The sequence below is a fragment of the Cuculus canorus genome, chromosome 3, assembly GCF_017976375.1.
Source record: "Cuculus canorus isolate bCucCan1 chromosome 3, bCucCan1.pri, whole genome shotgun sequence".
In the NCBI taxonomy this organism is placed as follows: Eukaryota; Metazoa; Chordata; class Aves; order Cuculiformes; family Cuculidae; genus Cuculus; species Cuculus canorus.
Genome location: NC_071403.1, coordinates 53,468,566 through 53,488,952, shown reverse-complemented (window position 1 = coordinate 53,488,952; position 20,387 = coordinate 53,468,566). Strand labels below are relative to the sequence as shown.

The window sequence follows — 20,387 nt, the reverse complement described above, 5'->3', positions numbered from 1 at the left end:
CAATAACCACAGGTATTTGGTTTAATACCATGTGGTGCAACAGTTTTGTGCAAAGCAAAAATGCACCTATGCACTATATATGTGTCAGAATGGCTATAGACTCAGAGATGCTGCTTTTCCTCCACATTTGCCTTCAAGAAAGCTAGGCTAAAAGGAATAAACACAGAAAGTCACACTGGAAAATACAGTTACTGGTCTTTAACAGAGCTATACATTGTCAGTGAAAGCCCTGTGAGAAAGGGATTGCCCAGGCAGGGAGCCATTTGAAGATCAAAAGTCACACTTTATTCAACAATCCTCTTTTCAGTAGGTATATGTATACAGTCAGTGGGGCTTTAACCAAATACCAACAGGTTTAAAATGCAGGAAGCACTAAAAGTTCGTCTGCCTAAATGCAGTACGCAACAAAACCACACTGCTGAAAGTGTGAGCCACAAAGCTCACAAACAACGTACCTTTACAGGAATATCATCCTCCTGATTTGCAGTTTCGGCAGTGAAGACATATGATATTTCTTTATGAGATGTTGTCTGCCTGCAAATGGCACATTTAATTGAGCTCCGACGGGTGCCAACGCTGTACTGTTCTATGATGATAGCTATACACTCATTACAAAAACAATGTCCACACGTCAGCACTGCCCACTATGTAGAGAATTAAAAAAAAAACACAACACAACAAAGTATCAGTTTTGGATCCATGCAAAAGAATTAGTTTACCAGTACACTATAAGCTACATTTTCACAGAAACATTATTTTAATTAAACTAGTTAAATTAAAATTGAAGAATTTTAGAATTTGTCTCTCAACTCCAGCTGCTAAAAAGCCTGGATTTCAAAGTTTTCCAGCACAGAAAGTCATGATCCACAGGAGTTCTCTGCATTTATTGTTAATTTTTTCGTTTTCCCAGTTTTAAACTTGAGAGAGATATTACAGTCTTTCACTTCTATGAATGATGATTCTTAATGCATAGGTTAAGCATAGAGATTAAGTATTTACAGACGTACTTAATCTTTTTTTTGACAGAATGCATTAGAAACAAGACAGTGCATTTCAGAAGCTGTCCTCTGGGTCCTAGAACATCTACGTGTCACCTGTGACCTTCCGTAACAGAGAAGTAAACCAATGATTTTGCACCTACAAATAGGATCTTAACTCTGTACTAGTCTGTTCTATAGGCCATTCTAAAAGAAAAAAAAAGAAAGTAGCAGAGGGAACTCACTAGGAGAGTGACTATTAAGCATAAGATCTTTTGGCCTTTATAAGGTTCTTTCAATTACACAAAGCGTTCCAAAAGTTCCTTGCGACATGAAGCTACTATCATCCTAAGCGGCGGTCTCAGCCAAAGTTAAAGAAAAACTATTTTTGCTTTCAGTGAGCTCCTCCTGCTCAAAGATGAATTACAATAGCAGTTAACAGGGCAAACAACTGTTCTCTGTGTAAACCTGTACCATCCTAGTAAGAATTGTACAGAGGGGATTTTGTCATGGGCAGGACAGCAGTTCATGCTTACATGTCTATAAAGCTAACAGAAGCCAAAACACCTTAAACCAGCTACCCTTGAAAATGAGTCAATGTAGTTTGACTGTACAGGAGTCCTTTCATGTTTTCACCTAATGTGTGGTCAGTAAGTATAAACTAAGGCTTTGCACTTGATCATATGGATCTGTTTTGATTAAATCTCACTAAAGTTTCAACTCCTGAAGTACAAAAAGCAAGTAGCGAGGAAGGAAATTCAGATTGTTAGTCTTTATTCTATTGCTTTTTACTACTGTTTAGGTAGCTAATGGCTATTTCTTTAAAGTCTAGAATAAAAAAAATAACATCAATAAGAGCAGTTACAACAAACTACAACAGTATACTACAAAAGCGTATCTATTTCTTCAATCTATTAGCTCACAAATGGCAGAGTTTTTTCTGACAAAACTATGAAAGCAAAACAGCTATAAAACCATCAGTAACAATTCTTGGAAGACTTCTGTGAAAATACTTACACATTGACGTCAACAGCTAAAGGCAGCAGAGGCGCTTGCAACTGCACAAGGTGATATTTCAGGGGAGAGGCTGGCTGGTACTTTACAGGAAAAGGCTTATTTCCCCTATTTCAGTACCAGATTCATTTAAAATCAGATGTTGAAAATTTGACATACAACTCACTCAGATGTTCTAAAGATGTTCTAAAGAGGTTCTCTAAAGATGTTCTAAAACCAAAAACCTGCTGACTAAATATCTTACCTGTTTTCCCAGTTGACGTGCGCAGATTGGACATGGTTCTGGGTTAATACCCCCAGTAGTTTTATCCTGAGACTACAAAGTAGAAAAAAAAAACTTTATGTTTCAACACAAGTTATTCTATATTCTAGAAAAAAATAAATCAGTCCTTAAAAAGTGTGTCAGCAAACTAAAAAATACCATTCATGAATAAGTAAGTCTATTTTGAGGAGTAAAAAAAATATGTAATTTATGGTTAGTAAAAGGGGCACTCTTCATACTGTCACCCTTCAGATCTACATCTCTATTACAGCTTTGAAAGATTCTGGTAAAATACAAGCTTCAAACAAGAAACTTCTCATATTTTCTATCAGCTCTACGTTGCTGTAAAAACCCTTAAATATACTTCATGCCTTAACTATGCTTTCTTAAGTGTAATTGTACTTACTTGAACACTACAATAAAAATAATGTAACATTCCCATGCTTTGTCTGGTTTTTTTTAATACAAATTTAGCCCATATACCTGATTATCCTTCTGCTTAAGAAGGTAAGCTCTTTGTACATGGAGAGGTACGTAATTTTACAAGGCTTCTACTAAACATGATCCAGTTAGTTTTAACGAAAGTTTTAACTATGTAAAAGTAGTTCATAGTTTTGTAAGTCTACAATTAAAGAAATAGCACAAATATAAAACGCAATAAACTTCATGACTACGCAATAACACAAAGAACACCACACTGTATTCCAACATGTAATGCATCTTCACAGAAAATACATTTCCTTTAAAAAGCAAGTTTTAAATAAAAGTAATGGTAGGTTTGTTCTATTAGGTAAACACAGTGCATCACTATGTGAATGACCATGGAGCTGTAAAATCTTACTTTCTCCAGATTAGTGAGATACAAAAGTTGTCCTAATTTCTTTTGAAGCTGTGATTTGGCAACTGCCTTATCATTCAAAAGTTTCACTCTGTTTTGTTCTACCTGTGGAAATAGTATTAAACATGTATTAAAAAGCAAGGAAAAAATCATAATAAGTAGACAGAAGAACAGTTAATTTCATAGATTTAAGCTATGCTTCTCCCCAGTCACAACTTGATTATCTATTCTTTTCCTGTACCCAGTAAGAACACAGTACTGTGAATAGGCTGAGACCTAGCAAGAACACAAACTTGCTCTTTTATTGTTTTATTTGCACTATTTATTCTTTCCAGAGACAAACCCAATTTAAAATAACTAAATAGTTTCTTTCAAATTTCATTCCATTTACCTACCTTCTTACAGCCAAACAGATCCTAAATTCTACTGGTGGTTCCAAAAACAATGTATAAAAAAAAAATCAATTAATTGATTTGTACTTCTTAGAAGCTTTCACTTTTCATTTAATGTATGCAAAGACAGAAACACTAGGCTGACTCCTTTTTAGATTATTTAGTTGGAAGTGATGTAGTTATTAATACTATATAAGAGGCAAGGACCCAAAGGATGAAGTCCAAAGTAATGGGTGTGTCTTTTATTGTTGCATACACACATAAATCTTAGACTTTGTTCACCATTTATTAAGCAAAACGTTGCATTTTAAAAATTGCTTTAATGCACAGATTAAATATCTATTTTCCTACTGAAAGTATCTCAGAAATTCCACGACACTGAAAAAAAGATTTATCTTTTAGGTTTTCACTGACTTTTTTTCTGGCCCTCGTGGAAAGCAGCTATATAGGTGAGAAATCAAGTCAATTTAACTTTCCACTGGCTCAGAAAACTGTGCAATTGTAGAGAAAAGCCCCAGAGCTATTCACCTACTGCTCGAAGGAAAGCAGTATTTTGGAAACACACCACTCTTACAGTCAGAAAGCTGACAAAATATATGAAAATAAGAGTAACAAGTACAAAAAGGCCCGTATATTGAATGTAGAAATAGATACAAACTCTTTATTCCACCAAGGCTTTCCGAAATGGAAACAGAAGCATATTATAGACCTCAGACATTAGATCCAGATCCAGATTCTATTTTTATAGGTGGCGGGTTCTTTCAGAAAAATACCATTTCTTTTCTGCCAAGTACTGTACCTCATGTGGTTCTATGATGTAGAGAACTGGTGGATTTGGTTTTGGCTCATCAGGATGACGTACTCTCAGCCGTTCCGTTGCCATTGCCAGTTCATCAATAGCAGACACATGATCCCTTAGCACCATCCAATATTCATGAAGTAACTGTAAGAAAAGCCTAAACAAATCAGTAACAGATCTCAGTCGAGTTCCCTTTACATGACTCTGCCATACAATGTGTAACATGAAAATCTTTTTGGAGTAAGGAATAATGTTTCTTTCCAGTAATTCAGCCACAACAACAAATTACGATGGAAAACAAACAGTATAGAGATCATCTGCGATATGAAAGACCAGCGTTCTTTTCCAGCCTCTCTTCATGAGCAACTATAAACAGCTGTCTCTTATGTCTTCTACAACCTTACTATTACAGTAACTAATTCAACTAAAAGTTCAAGAACAAAATTACTTGCAAGACTAATTAAATGCTGCACAAAATAAGGAAAAATGATTAAGCAATTTTAAACAGTTGGCTATTTTAGTACTAAGACCGTTTCTTAAAGATGAAGTATGTTTTAAAGAAATGTTAAGAGTTTTAGTGGTCTTACAGATTAGTGTGACATAAAGATAATATCCAGTTGAAATCTCCCAAGAAAAAGTAAATTCTGGCTTTCTGCAAAAAGAAATGGCTACAACTGGAAGTATACTATATACATAAACAGTCATTTTCAAATTACTGATAAAACTGTAAAGTGCTTCTTACAAAGCATTCCACTACTTTATATACACTCCTGTAGTTCTCTCTGATCTAAACAACAGGAGATCAATTATTTCAGGTTACACTGTGTAGTAAACAAGATCCAGGAAATAAAGCAATAGTGAAAAGACATCTGTATAGAGCTACAGATTGAAGGTAAACTGAATCACAGAATGGACCAATATTTGATTTGCTGAGCCTTGATAAATTCTGATTTAACTAAATAATGAACGCATTTAATTATATCAGTATACTGTCCTAATAGATGCAAATACATTGCTTACTAATTTGCTTAGTAGGCAGTATATTTTTAATAAACTCTTAAATCATACATAAACCATTTTAAATCAAATCCTTTAACAAACACTGTGAAAAAGGTTTGTGTAGGCAAGCTTGAATTTGTTTATATTACATTAAATGGACTACAGCACTCTTTTGTCACCGTCTTATTTAATGTACCTTATATTCCTTTTTCCACGCTTCAAAGAGTTCCAGAAATATGCTGCCTTCTTCAGTAACCTTAGCATCCATTCGGTGAGCTTTCGCAAAGGAGAGAACAGCCTTCAAGGCACGTTCAGTTTCACTGGTTGCCCACAGTCCTCTACTTGTGGTGGGTAAACGGTCATCAACAAGCCCCTCTTCATCTTCTATCATCTCCTCAAATATTGCCATTTGGCCTTTAACACTTAAAACCAAATCCAACACAATATTTATCACCGATTTTGTTCTTGCACGTCTATTTCCAGTTATTCACTGTGTATCTCAGCCTTCTAATAGTTGATTAAAGGATAAAGCAAATGAAACAAATATAAACGGATGTTTCATTACTCAATATCCCAAAAGCTTGCATTGAACACAGCAACCTTTTTACCAGCAATGAAATCACTGCACAAGCCATTTTGTCAGCTCAAAATCACCAACAGCTTTTGTAAACACTTATGCGTCTTAATGATCCTTCAGTAGTTATTAATGATTAACGTCACAATTATATAAGAAAATTGCAATTCTGATTTCTTAAATCGGAAGAGTTTCAGTTAAACTCTAATGCAAAAGTTGCTGTGTATTGCACTATCTAACAACACTACAAATTCCCAGTTCCCTTCTTGACAATCAGTGCTAATTCAGAAACACCCTAATGTTACTCAGTGATTACCTAATGAATCATTGAAAACTTGAAGTAGAAAATATAAACCAATTCAGCTTACACTTTTTTTAATAGTGAAAAGTTTATAAAGCTATGTACTTACGTATGAGAAAACAGCTTTGACTCATATTCTGTGAACAATTCATCAGCCTTACAAAAGACACAGCTGCAATACAGAAGATTGAAAACAGAAGCACTCAATTTCATCACAAAATACAGTAATTCCTCTAATTAGGTATTCCAACATATAGAACCACATGAAGTCATTAAAAAACAACTTAACAGTCCTATGTACACTCAATATAATAACTGACAGGAAGATTTTATAAGAATTAAAAAAACAAAGTGAGGTCATGTTTCTAACAAACATATCTGTGATATCTGCGTGCATACAAACCCTAAGTACAGAATAAAGACTTTAATCTCTTCTTATTTCAAATGAAGTAAAATTCAGTAATAGACCCCTAAAGTACGTTTTCTATTTTCAAGACATACTTGTTAAGTGGAAGCCTAACAGGTCGCAAATGGCAGATAGTGGCAGCCTCAATAACCTGCTTAGAGGGAGGGCCTTCTAAGTTTTTCACTGCTTCTCTCACAATCTTCTGGAACTTCTTTACTTCCTCCAGCTGGGTTGTAAGCAGGTATTGAAGGCCTCTGCAGTCACGGAATCTGATTTAAAGAAAAAGGAAATAGCGCACTGAGGCACCAAATCCAAACTTAATTCAGTGTTTTGAAGTAGAAAAGAAATAGCTAAATAGCAATATAAGGCAATTTATGAAGCTCACATCATAAGGAAATGCTTATTAGTACTATACATAATGCTAACTGAAAGAAATCATCCCATTGTATCCCCTGAGATCATGTCTGGTATTTGCAGAAAAGAAAATCTTTCCAAGACTCGAGAGTAGTCAACATCAAACCGCAACACTCTGGTCCAGAATGCAAATGTACCAAAGGTAAACAACTGCACATATTATAGTCTTATTTGCATCTGTTGGCCAAACCGATTTGCTATGCATCTGTGCAATTCATAGCAGAGACACATGCACCCCATCACACAAATATACTGCGTTTTGCAAGTTAGCCCTCAAAATTAAAATTACTGAATGGGCAGAACAGTGACTTTTTTCGTGAAACCTACTTGTCTTTTATGATGGGAGTAGGAACATGAACACCAGTTAAGCATTTCCCATACTGTGTTTTCCCTGTGAGCAGAGGTCTCTTGCTGAGAGTGCATCATTCATACAAGGTCTGGCATTCACAGACCAGAGAGCATATTAGAAAGCTGTGGTTGTACCTCATATGGAAAGCTTAATCAATAAACATAACTTTTATAAAGTGTGAAGAAAAACCCCACAGGTTTAACAACACTAAAGACTGGCATTTAAAATGGCTTATTTAAGCAATATGTATTTTAAAATAAAATAGACCTATTTGCTTAACCAGGTAGTCTGAAAATATACATAAAGTGCAATCACAAGTTTGTTGTTAATAATACCAGTTGCCAAACATTCCAGATTTACGAATATATCCCACACACTACACCCTGGATTAACCATCTCTAATACTCAGCTAGAGAGTAGCACTTGTTGCTTCCACCACTGATCAGTAACAATTCACAAGACACTTAAATTTTTACTGCAGATGCTAAAATAAATTCGAAATGAAATAAGCTCTTTCATAAAAGAAACAGTTAAGTTGCAGATAGCTTGTCCAAATTTATACAACCTGTAAGCAGCAACAGTTTAAAAACACATTTCCTAAACAGCTAATGTAAAACAAGAAAAAAATTGTTCTTTTTTTCCAGCATGACATAGGCAAGCACACAGATATGCCGCAGAAACTCCCTCCTTGGAGATGACCAAAATTCAAAAGGACAAATCTCCATGCAACCTGTTTGGGCTGAGTCTCTGGCCTGGTTCTATAGACTGGGGGCTTGTCTAGGTGACGTCCAGATGTCCTCCCCAATCCATTATTCTGTAATTGCATACAACAGCGGTACTGTTGTCTAACCTAAAACCAATTCGAAATTCTTTGCTCAGAAAAACAGTGATGCTCTTTTATGCTGTTACATAAGGATTTATCTGATATCGTCTGTCTTCCATTTAAGCAAGTCAGTTTCTTTCAAAGGTTATTCAATTTTAAGGCAATAAACTTTAAATTTTTCTTGCTCAGCAGTTGTCAGAGTACAGAAGACTGTAAAACTATAGCATATAATACAAACAAACATTTAAAAGAATGCTTGTCTAGGTGAAAACTGTAATTCTCCTGCTTTTCTTTCTAAAACTTCTATGTAGCTATACTTTTCGGGGAACTGTTTTTGAAACTTAATCGCAGTCCAGATGCTCTGAAGCAAAAACATCTGCTATTTAATTGCAACTGTTCACACAAGTTGACAAGAGGACTTGAGCAGACTTAACTGTATTCATTAGTCTAGTCTAGCTATTCTCTTACTTCTCTGCCATGGAGAGTTTATTCGTCTGCTGTTTGTAATTGCAGGTTATTTCATTTTGCACACGTTGAACAAGCTCCTCATCGATGGCATACTGTATTGCCGTCTGGATGACATCCAACCACCACGGAGAACCTGAATGTATCTGTATGCAGAAGAACAGATTTATCCATGAACCTTCCACGATCAACCAATTTACTCAATGCAGCACAGGCTTATACTGCTCTCTAGGCCACACTCGAACACAGACTGCTAAGTTCCATGGAAAGTGAAAGATGAGAGTATGCTGAAAAAAATATCCTCTTTCCTGTTAAATGAATACATGACTAAGACATTTTCTACATTCCCACCTAATTCCATACCTTCAAATTGCTTCAGTAGAGTTTGATTCATGGAGGCCATCTATACAGAATAGCTACATAGGGATACTGCAACCTCAAAGTTTCCTCTTTCTCTCAAAAAGAGATGAAAGGAAGCTCTCTAATAAAAAGCAACACTGAAGTGACGTTATAATTTTAAACGGTGAAAAAAAGATGCAGAAGTTTACTTCCTCATGCGCCATTTGTCCTCATTTCTTTATTGTTTCTTAACTATTACGCAAGTGACAAGCAGCATTTCAACTCAGGTTTTCATCAATTCATTAAGGGCTTACGCCTTCCCATGAAACCTGAATTGTCGTATTAACTAAACACAATTAAGCCTTAAGCACAACAATGACATGCATGTCAAGTAACAGTTCCTTTGAAAGTAACTGAAATACCATCTGATACTCCATAGAAATGTTTCAAGGTCAAAATCTATAACATATTTATCTAAATTAGAAGTGAAGTACAGTTAAGATAAAAACAAAGAATTGTGTTAAGCTGTTCTGGAATCATCCCACCATGTACTTCTGGTTTTAGTCACCTGTTCATCAAGTACTGTGTGCCTCCTTATGTGAGGAACACAGGATAAGTTATGGAGCTCTGTGTGTATGTGTGCATGCACACTGCCAAAGTCCCACTCCAAACAGGCCTTCAAAGAAATGTTAGGGATAACGAACAGCTGGAGATCTGGATAAACACATGAAAATAATATTTAAAAAAAAAAAAAATCTCAAAATTCAGAAACTGAACATGTAAGAGGTACCTGCCTTTCTCTGGAGCTCCCGAATGGTCTGAACAACTGGCTGTAAGGCCTGATGGGCTTCTGCAACTTCTGCATTGGATTTGCTCATATAATGCCGTCGAAGTTGTTCTGCCTGTATGGAAATGGCAGCTTAAGCTATGTACAACTCATTAATGAGGAATAATTGAAAATGTAAACCCTCAAACACCACAGTGTTTTAAAATGGTTAGCTACCTACATACTACTCACTTTCACTTGTGCACGTTCAGCATCAATTTTTAGCATTATTTATTTTCCTTTAGAATACAGCATTTACTAGTAAGCCAAGAAAAAAAAATTGACAAAACAAACTACTACTAAGATGCTAACTATGCAATTTTGCTTTTGGATGAGCCCAAATACAATAGGAATACATTGCATTAAAAAAAGGACTCTTAATTCTTACTTCACTGTACATTAAAATACATTGTGTTGAATAAGTAAACAATAAAAAGATCTTAGAATGAATTGAACTAGGACAATTCAACTTACTTAGATATAAAACTTACCTATAAAATAAAAATAAATGTAAGCATTTTTTTTCAAGTACATCAGATACAACTTCTCAATTAAAAATACTTCTGACAGTGAAAATCACTCTTGGGATGCAGATGTCTCCACATATAAATAGTACCAGTTTACTTGATATTTTAAAAACTGATGATCAAATACTTGAGAGAAATATAAGTTAACATGTACACACACACACTCCCCCACACCTTTTACCATTACATTCTGATTTCACTAGATATCTTTATTTTGGTGATTTTAAGGTGTGTTTAAGTCTTTCTTCTTTGCTACTATTAAGATGCCCATTTGGATGAGCTATTGGCAAAAGACAGTTACAAAAAACATCTGTTTCACATTTATAAGCAAAATAAAAATTTTACAATCTGCCTCTTTACAATAATGTCATAGCAAGGTGAAATAAGAAATTACTAGAGTTATAGGTCAATTAAAAAAAATGGGCAGTATTTCTATAAAGGCTGGTAGAAATTCCTTTAAATATTTAAAAGAACAAGTCTCATTAAAATTGAAAAAGATGCTACCTGTGCATAGAATTTGTATAAGTATCATGAGATATCCAAACAGCAAGACAGACATTGATGACCACCACATAACTGGAGAAGCAGAAGAACTGGGCTTGTCCAGCTTGGAGAAGAAAGACTTAGAGGGTACAAAATAGGAGCCTTCCAGCAGCCAGGAGAAAGTCATCAGGAAGAGGGAGTCAGGCCCTTTACTGAAGTACACGGCAAATGAATAGGGAGCAATGGCAATGAATTGTAATGGAAGGTTTTATGTGATTTTTTTTTCTCCTCTCTGTGATTATTATGAAGTATTGCAACAGGTTGCTCAGATAAGCTGTGAAACACCTTTCTTTGCTAGTTTTAACAGCACTGCTGGATAAAGTCCTGGGCTACTTGGTCAGAAATCAGAGCTGACCATGCTCTAAGTGGGAGGTTCCGCTACAGGCCTTTCCAATTCAAATGATGCCACAATAACAAACGTTTTGCAAATGTGGTCCATTTGTCCACTACAAGTAACCAGTAGGAAACAGCGATCCCAGATACCTTACCAGATACTTCCCCTGTCAAGATCAAGGATATAGTTAAACAAGGTTATGCCCGCAGGAAGGAACATGCAGTGACTTGCTTATCTGGCCAAAGATTGTCAAACTTTCTAGACATTTAGGCAGTACAAGAGTGGCAGGGATGAACTTAGCTGATGCTTTCAAACTAGACAATCTTTATGGCCCCTTCCAACCCAAATCATTCTATGATTCTATGAACCAGTTGCTATAGGGCATGCAAATACAATATAAGTAACACAAGGAGAGCATGGACAGATGCCACTGGCAAACTTTAGGCTATGAAGAACACTGCAAATCAGGACCTTCTCAAGCATGTTTCAAAGATATTATCAGTACCACACACAGGACCACAAAGACAGGTAGTAAAACAGCTTGAAGGCATGATTGAGAAGATGCACTAGAAAGCAGTAGTTTACATTTACTAGAAGATCAGGAAGCATTTTGGAATGGAGGGCACACAAACCAGAAAAAAAAAAGTCAACCCTAAAACTTCACTTAGAGAAGACACTGACTATCTGCAGTTAAACTGAGAAAAGCTAAAAAAAAAAAATGTGGGGAAATAAAGAATTTGGGATGATGCATTTTTTTATTCAGTAACATGTATGTAAGTTATTTCCACAAGAACACTGTGGAGTGGGGAAAAAAAATTCGCATTTTTAATAATTTTTATGTCTAAGATGTCATAAAATACACTCACAATGCAAGAGATCATGAAGGATTCAGAAACGCAGCGTTTTACTGGACATTTCTGCTCTCATCTTACACACTAAATCTTGATTTTACCAATGTATGTAATTCATTTGAAAGCTATTTAATGTTATTTCTTTAGGTGGAGAAAATACTGAATGATAAAAACAATAAAAAGATGCTCTTCAAAACGTATTTACATAGAAGTGAACAATGTTTACCTCTTCTGCAAGTCGGCTATCACGCAATGTCGGGGGAATTCCTGGGTGCTTTGCCAACAACAATTCCATCAAATTGTGTGTAGAATGAAGTCTCTAAATATACACAAAGTCAACAGCAATCATGAAAAAACTACACTGCAACATCTGTGACAGGAAAAACTTAAGCAGCAATGAAAGCTTATAGCAAAAAATTAGTATTAATTTTAAAGTAGTTTTATTTGTTTCTCTGTTAATCTGAAAGCTTCTTATAAAGAAAATAAACATTCTTTTCCTCATTTTACTGAGATAGGAAATGAAAGACTAAAACCACCTTCTTTAACACCTCAAAAGCAAATTAGCAGGAAAGTTTGATACCAAGTCATCAGATTCTGTCCCATAGTCACTCTCCTAATTAAAAAAGCCCTTTAATATCATGGAAAACAAGTTATTTATCTCAGAGCACATTGTTTTGTAAATACACTTCAGAATATTATAAGGAGACAATTCATTTGGCCTATTTACAGTGAAACAAAGTATAAGGAAAAAACAGCTCCAAAGACCTTCAATAATCTTTCATATTTTTCACTTTTCTGAAATAAAAGATGACTGAATAAAACATAATGGTTTTGTTTATTTTCCTTAAATATTAACTTGATTGTTAAGGCAACTCTATTCCTCTTCCCTATGCTCACCCTAAGCATCCCAAACTAGAGGCCTAATATTATGCTGCCTGCATATGTTGGACAAATTGATAACTGTTGCTATTATGAACATGTGCCCTTATCTCCTGGATCCACTTCACCTTTGTCCTGTACTATCTCAGCCACTGAAGAGCACTGGCCAGCAGTGGTTTGCCCTTACCTTGAAGGGCTAAGCCTACACAACTGGTAATACTCTTCAGAAGCTGAGTTTTATTACATGAACACAATATTAGGGAGTGTACATTTTGAGAAAAAAAAGGTTTTATCAGTTTATGCTGATACAGCTATGGTAAGTGAAAAATGCCTCTGGGAAGTCACAAAAGGAAGGATGAAAGAAATGCCACACAGCCATCAGATGACAACGAGCAAGATAAAGAATAACTTACTCAGCGAAACAAATGAAGAAATAGACAACTGATCACTTATTTATCTCTCATTAACATTTTAAATATCTTTTTATGCTTAAGAGAATTTTGGTCAATTTAAAACTGATATTTCTTGAAGAAATACAAAGCTGTTGCAGAACCATTGCTTTTATAAACAGGAAAAAGGACATATAATTTTAAAATAGCATTAAAACATGTTAATATATTTCCTGAAGAGAAAATTCCCTTTAATTATTTTTCATGTTTTAGTGCCCTTTCAGAGAGCATCTTCTGCAGAGCAACAATTTTATTGTTTTCTACCAATTGGCACATTAGTATCATTCTCGATGCAAACTCAGCATGCTGTATTTGCAGGATGTAATATAGTAGCATTAATGCGAGCAGTCACATAGACAAGGAATTCAGCATGTTAAGTTTATGGCAGAACAGCAGGTGGAGATCATACACTGCTTTTGGGGTTTCATGACTCACAGGCAAAAGTTTTCAGAAATACAGTAGCTGTTTAAAAACAAAAGGAACTGGACATATCCCTGTCTAACGATTGCGATAATGACAGCAGGCAGAAAGATTCATTTAGCACACCACTAGGAAGAAGAAAAGACTGACCTGTTAAGTTAAATCTAAAGTATTCCAGTTCTTAACTACATCTCTTTATATTTGAATGCTCACTCACTTGCAAGGAATCTGTTTTGAGCTTTTCTTTGTGCTCTTCAGATGATCTTAACACTTCTCTGTACAGCTCTGCAGCCAATGCATATTCTCCTGAATTAAAAGAGTAACAAAACCACACACATATTGCAGTGTTTTTTAATTATACAAACAGTCATGACTGGCCATCACTTGTTATATACTAACTGATTTCAGAGAGGCTATATAATATCTGCTTGTCTTTAAGCAAGTCTTCCCTATTTATTCCCTTCCCCCCAAAAAAACCTAACCAAACCCATTAGTAAAAGACAAGAGTATTATATTTTACAAAGACTAAAGCAGTTTCCAAATTAAATATCTTGTGACTGCAAGATCCGTAGACTTCTTGATCTTAAAATATGTATTCGCAGTTGCATAAGCCCAAAAAATCTCACGTGGTACTGAAATAACATCATCTACCACTCACTGCAGTGATGCATCATTAAATTCACACTGCAAACACCTTCTTCACTCTTCCACTGAAAACAATGAGAGTATACTTTAGAATAGCAGAAATGATTAAGTACATGCAGAGAGCATAACTACTAATGTAAGCTGCTAACATCACAATCACTTCTCAGAAAATAGATTACATAAACTTAAAAAGAAACGCAAAATTGAATTTGCATATGAAAAAGCAGAAAAAAAAAAGAAGAAAAAACTATTTATTTTCCTTCTCCTGACAAGAGATTTACTTAGCCAATAACAGTCTTAGGAGATTCTTAAAACTTGGAGAAATACGAGGACATGAAATGTAGAAAGTAACAGAGCAAAAAGCATCTTCCTACATATCTGGAAGTGTTAAAAACCTATGTCAACAAGATTTGCTGCTTCTGACATTGAAACGGTTGCCAGTTGCAAAGGTGCATCCCTGCAACATACCAGTGCCATTACCAGCAGCAGTCAGAAAGCCACGCGTCGAATTTGCAAGGCCTCAAGGTTGAGGCTTGTCAGGCCTCCTTTGAGTTTTTATTGACCTGCCTGTACCTTTTACTTGGCTTAGCTGTGACAGCAATTTCTCTAATTCACTAGATGTCTATGGCTATTTATTTATGTGGGTTTTTTTTAACTTTTGTTTATCTTTGCATGGTACAATCACAGCTTTATAGAGATAGCACTAACAAGCAGTTATTCTATGTAGATTGAGATATTTACAACACAATTAGCTAGTATAGAATAATACAATAACAATAGCAGAGGCCTTGAAAAGTAAAGATATAGGATGCAGTGTAGAAGAGTATGGCCATGGGATGCTAAGAGATGGAGCACAGGCTTGGCAGTGAATATAAGCCATGGCTATAAACAACTCACCCACAGTCAAAGAAATGTAGACCTAGAGCTGGACAAAACTGGTTTTAGGGGCAACAAAGAGAACAAAGAAATAGCATGTAACATTCTTAAAAAAGTATAATGCACACTAAATTTGGTGTTAACATGAATCTGCAGACCAATGAAGAAAGAAGAAGGTGTAAAAGTGCGCTAGCAAACCTAAAAATGACCCTTATTGGATTCTTGACTGAGAAAGAAGAAACCATCAACAAAAGCATCTTATTCCTCCCGACAAAGGACTCCAGGTAGCGACAACTGTCCATTGTACTGCCACCACCAGTATGAAACCACTGACCTCAGGACCCAGAAGGGTAGTAGAAAGGTGACCATAAAAGCAAGACAAGCAGTAGAAACAAGCAAGTGTAATTATTTTTTTTTTTCACCCATAACAATCAGATCTGGACTATTAACAGACCTATAAGATTTCAATTATATTAACAATAAATTCATGGCTTTACTTATATACAAGGTGCAATTCCTCCTTTCTGATAGAGAATAGTGACAGTAATGCTGGAGGGGGGGGACGTTATAGACCAGAACTCTGCCTCAGTTCTACTTCTGTTTCTTACCAAGTGCAATTTTCATCGATCTGCTTTTCAAAAAGGGTCAAACTTAATTTTTGTTACTAGTGTATTTTAGAAATATTTACTCTCTACAGAAATCTTTTTAAGTACTTAATTCTATCTAAAAAAAAAATTATATTCATTATGCAATCATATCAAAGTATTTCAAACCTGTTAACTATGGACAAGAGAAACTGTCTGTCTTTGAAGGAATACTTTAACATGATCTGGAAAAATTCAAGCAGCTTGTCAGCTTTAGAAAACTTGTTACTTGGCAAAGACGCATTTCTTTCACATTCATGACTAAGTTATTTTAAGTTATTGTGATTTTTTTCAGTGGGTCATGCAAGATTAATACAATTATTTTCGTTTCTCATTCAAAGCTTTTTTCCCCTAACTCAGACAAAATCTGACAGAGCTAAATAGCAGGTAGTAGCAAATAGATCCCATGGTCAGAATAGCAGTTTGTGTGGCAAGGGGCACAAAGAAAGCCCACGAAGTAGTACTGGTAAATCAAAAGCTGGTTAAGTACAATTATACAAGTATGGCTTCTTTTATCCCACCAGTATGTGTAGATGATAGAATCAAGAAAGAACATAAAAGAAAAAAGCCAGAAACAATCTGATACATCTCAAAGACCCATCAAACTACATTTACTCTTTTCTCCCTCATTAAGAATGAATGTTGGTTTTTGTTACACTGTTACAAGCCTCTAGTTTCTCAGGATTTCACTAGGGCTTTTTCCCTGAATTGCAAAAAAAGCCACCATCTTTACATGGTGTCATCTAAACCATAGTTAGCCTACGAAAAAGAGTAAAGAATATGCTATAGCCATCCAGTCTTACCTTTAATGATATGGATACCAGCTAAGCCATTAAGAGCACACACTAGCTGTCGGTGAGCTTCCTCACACTCTGTTCGACATTTCTTCTGCAGAGACGTTAGCAGTTCCTCCATGGTCATAGTGCTGCAATGGAGACCAAATGGCTCAAATTTGAAACAAAACCACAATACCAGAGAAGTAAAACTGTCATGCTGTGCAGCATGACAGATTGCTACATGCATCCAACATACTGTGCAAAGGTTTATTCAATATTTATTTACTTATTAAAAAACCCTAGTTGTCAGCTTTTCCTCCAGACAGAGCTTTACCCTGAGTATGTCAAGAGGTTGACGTCTCCTAAAAATAAAAAGAAATAAGACACGAGGAAAATTAGAACTAGGTAAAATAATCCTTCACAGGGCAAAGTATTTTGCTCCTTCACAGTGGTGAACTGGAAACAAGCAGACCGACCCGATTTTGCTGGAAGCTGTTCAAATGAAAACAGCTATGAGAGACTACATTTCTCCCTTCCACTACCAATCTAAACATGTAAAACAGGTGGGGTGTCAAGGCAAAGAGGAACATCTGTGGAACGATAATAGTGATTATTAGTAACTATCACTTCGAACTCCTTTTTCTACATTCGTTTCTAGTGTTTGTAATTATTGCAAGGAATTTAGTCAGGAGAGAATTAGTCTAACATAAAAACACAGGAAATAGAGAGGTAAGAGGGAGGAGCAAGAACAGAGATGAGAAAGAAGAAAGAAGCATGAAGGATAGCTTTGAGTAAAGCCAAGGGACAAAAAATCCAGGCAGGAAGTAGGTGCTGAAGTAGGTGCAAAGTCAGTTAAAGCTGCTTAGGCACTGTGGGTGTCCCATATGAGAAAACGGAAGGAGTAGGACACAAAATTTAAGAGCGTTGGCAACATGCTTATGTCTAATATAAGCTGAGACCAAACTAGTATTTGCAGGGCACGTGCGAGGAAGATGAGCTCAAAAGCATGCAAAAAAAGAAAAAAACCCAGCATTTGAGCAGCTTTCAAATTAGGATCTATGTTTACAAATTCTGCAACCTCCCAATAAAAACATTTTCTTGGAATTAATTATTCCATTCTGTTCATTCATTTTGTTCTGTTCTCATTTACAAACATGAGCTTTCTAAGAGAAAAAGAAAATCAGTGGACTTACTTAAAACTGAAAAAGAATTTGGTTTGTTTCACGCTCGGTCTGTCACCTCAACACCCTAGTATCCATCAGTATCATAAGATTAAAATATGACTGCACAACTGCCTCTCAGTACTATGTTCTTTAACACAAGAAATACACTAACTACTCTACTGCATCCTAATCAGCTTCTGAGCTCAGCTAGCTTGGTGTGTGCCATACTTGCACGTTTAGCTGAAGAAGCTTAACATCAGGCTTATTTGAGAACTGTACAAGATCTTGCACTGTTAGAGAGCATCAGAGTTTTGTTTTGGATAGAACAAGCCATTTAAGAAGTGGCACAAATTCACCTTTTCTGCAATGGCAAGAACTCTCCCCGAACAGCTTGTGGATGACAGCAGGCTTGCCTCAGACGCAGCAAAGGGTACAGAATAGAGGTCACAGTCCTTCTATCTAGGCTACTAAGCTTAAGACTCCAGTCCGAAATCTTCCTGAGTTTTGCCAAGGCATCCTGGCAGCACACCTCGTGCTGGCGATGATAGAAGTGTCTCTCCACAGGAGAGAAGTGAAGCCAGTGTACATTTTCTGTCTGAGGGGGGATTTGAATCTGCAATTAAAAAACCAAAGTAAGTCAATTGCAAATAAAGACATTGATAGATGCTGATCAGGAATTTTAAAACCCAAAACTCTTATTTACTTGGTCAATCACATCCTTTTTTGCTGATCTCCACATTATCTGGGCAATTAGACTGTAGAGCGGCCGAGGATTTTTCCTACAATAAGGTCGATACAAAAGCTGGTCCCACCAATGTTTGACCCAGTAAGGATCAATTCCAAGAAAAAGGACTAATCCATATAGATCTGCCAAGAAAAAGAAAGTGTTTTAGTACGATGTTTGTGCTTTAATATTTCACAATATGTCTCCAAAAAAACCTTTCATACAAAGGTTACCAGACATAAAGCAACTACAATTATCTTTTGCACTTGTCACCCTCTCGCCAAAATAGCTAATTTGAGGCAAGGGACTGGGTGGAGGAAGGTGAGGGTTCTCTCCTTTAGCTAGTTGTTGATTTTCATAGAAATTTTTGACATTTGTGAGACACTTTCCTAATTTCAGGTTTAGCAGAACAGAGCAATGAATTTAAATCTATTCAGAGCGGAGGTGAGAGGCAGAAAATACATGCTTGCATATGGTTAACCAGGTTTGCCAGTTTTTTAGAACAATATTGTTTAGTATCATTACTTCACAGCCTGCTGTGCACCAGCTGTCTGTTGCCCACTATCCTAAAAAGGGGTGCAATTCAAAAAAGAGTTTAACTTTTCTACTAAGGTTTAAGAAATTAACAAAAAACATGTTTTCTTACAAATTGAGAGAATTCAGCTTGTTAATCCTGCCCAATTCAGAAACCTATCATTTCTTGGGATGAAATTTAAGGACATACTGACTTTGTCCAAAATCTTACTGGAAAAACAGAGAAGCACATGTTTAAATGCTGCATGTAGACAATGCAGAAATAGAAATATAGGATGGTATCTTACAGATAGTTCTTAAAGATGAGGCTACATTCTTTATTCTGTTAGCTTTATGGTAATTTTGGTATTCAGCTGAGAGTTGTAAGACATTCCCCAAAAACATCACAGATCAGGGGAAGAAAAATCCTGGAATTTCTATGCAGGAAGTAATTGTTTATCCAGAGGTCCTATCCCACTTAATTACAGCAGTGACGGCACAGATTCAAATCAGTCAGCAGTTTTCATCTCCTCTGTGATGGCGTCAGCCTCAGTACAGCCTGAGAGCCTGGCCAACATGTATTATGGACAAGACGGCATTTCAGATAAGTATTAAATCAATACCACCACAAATAAGGACTTGAACAAGTTAATCATGACAGTCAAATAAATCACTTCCATAGCATTTGCTTTATTAATTATTCTCAAAACTGTTATGTATATTTATAAATTTAATCCACAATTCCATAACAAATTAATCCGCAATATTGACTTTTATAATAGTTTGCAATGATTTATCCATTTTCAAATGCATTGCCCTGATGTGTATCATACATTCCTAACTCCATAAAGAAGTTAGTCGGTTTCCTTTCTTTTTTCCCCATCTCAAGCTTGTCTACAGAAACTAAGTACTTCACAAAAAAGACAAGATAAATGACACCTGCTAACATACAGCTCCCTACTCCGCACATCTCAATTCATTAAGTCCTTACATAAGGAATCAAGACAGTTCCATAGACTTCAGTACAATTTTTAGAATTCATATTCATGGCAGTTGATGCCCACAGTAGTTCACACAGGGCTATGCAAAAGCAAATACAGCTTTGCTCACTGTATTTGACAGTTAGTCTGCTCTGGTTACAGAATCATTCTATCTTTAGCTGCAGTAAAAAAGGGTTAATATTTACCCACTCTAAGCGAAAACTGAAGAACAGCCTTGAGGCAGCTGTTTGACATACAGATTTTTTGCTCCCCCAAGTATTATTC

At 35.9% G+C, this 20,387-nt stretch overlaps 1 protein-coding gene across 2 annotated transcripts in view; it reads right to left on the bottom strand.

Moving 5' to 3' along the window:
- The window catches only part of SHPRH (SNF2 histone linker PHD RING helicase), a 51,769-nt gene that overhangs the window by 15,885 nt on the left and 15,497 nt on the right, over positions 1 to 20,387 (bottom strand). For both annotated transcript variants that reach the window (XM_054061757.1, XM_054061758.1), the window contains 14 exons: positions 18,589 to 18,752; positions 18,242 to 18,498; positions 16,750 to 16,871; positions 13,999 to 14,087; positions 12,260 to 12,352; positions 9,747 to 9,854; positions 8,617 to 8,759; positions 6,658 to 6,831; positions 6,266 to 6,328; positions 5,478 to 5,703; positions 4,283 to 4,426; positions 3,095 to 3,196; positions 2,236 to 2,307; positions 456 to 644 (listed from right to left, as the gene is read on the bottom strand). In XM_054061757.1, coding sequence (XP_053917732.1) covers positions 456 to 644; positions 2,236 to 2,307; positions 3,095 to 3,196; positions 4,283 to 4,426; positions 5,478 to 5,703; positions 6,266 to 6,328; positions 6,658 to 6,831; positions 8,617 to 8,759; positions 9,747 to 9,854; positions 12,260 to 12,352; positions 13,999 to 14,087; positions 16,750 to 16,871; positions 18,242 to 18,498; positions 18,589 to 18,752 — 1,946 coding nt within the window. The remainder of the gene's footprint in view (positions 1 to 455; positions 645 to 2,235; positions 2,308 to 3,094; positions 3,197 to 4,282; positions 4,427 to 5,477; positions 5,704 to 6,265; positions 6,329 to 6,657; positions 6,832 to 8,616; positions 8,760 to 9,746; positions 9,855 to 12,259; positions 12,353 to 13,998; positions 14,088 to 16,749; positions 16,872 to 18,241; positions 18,499 to 18,588; positions 18,753 to 20,387) is intronic.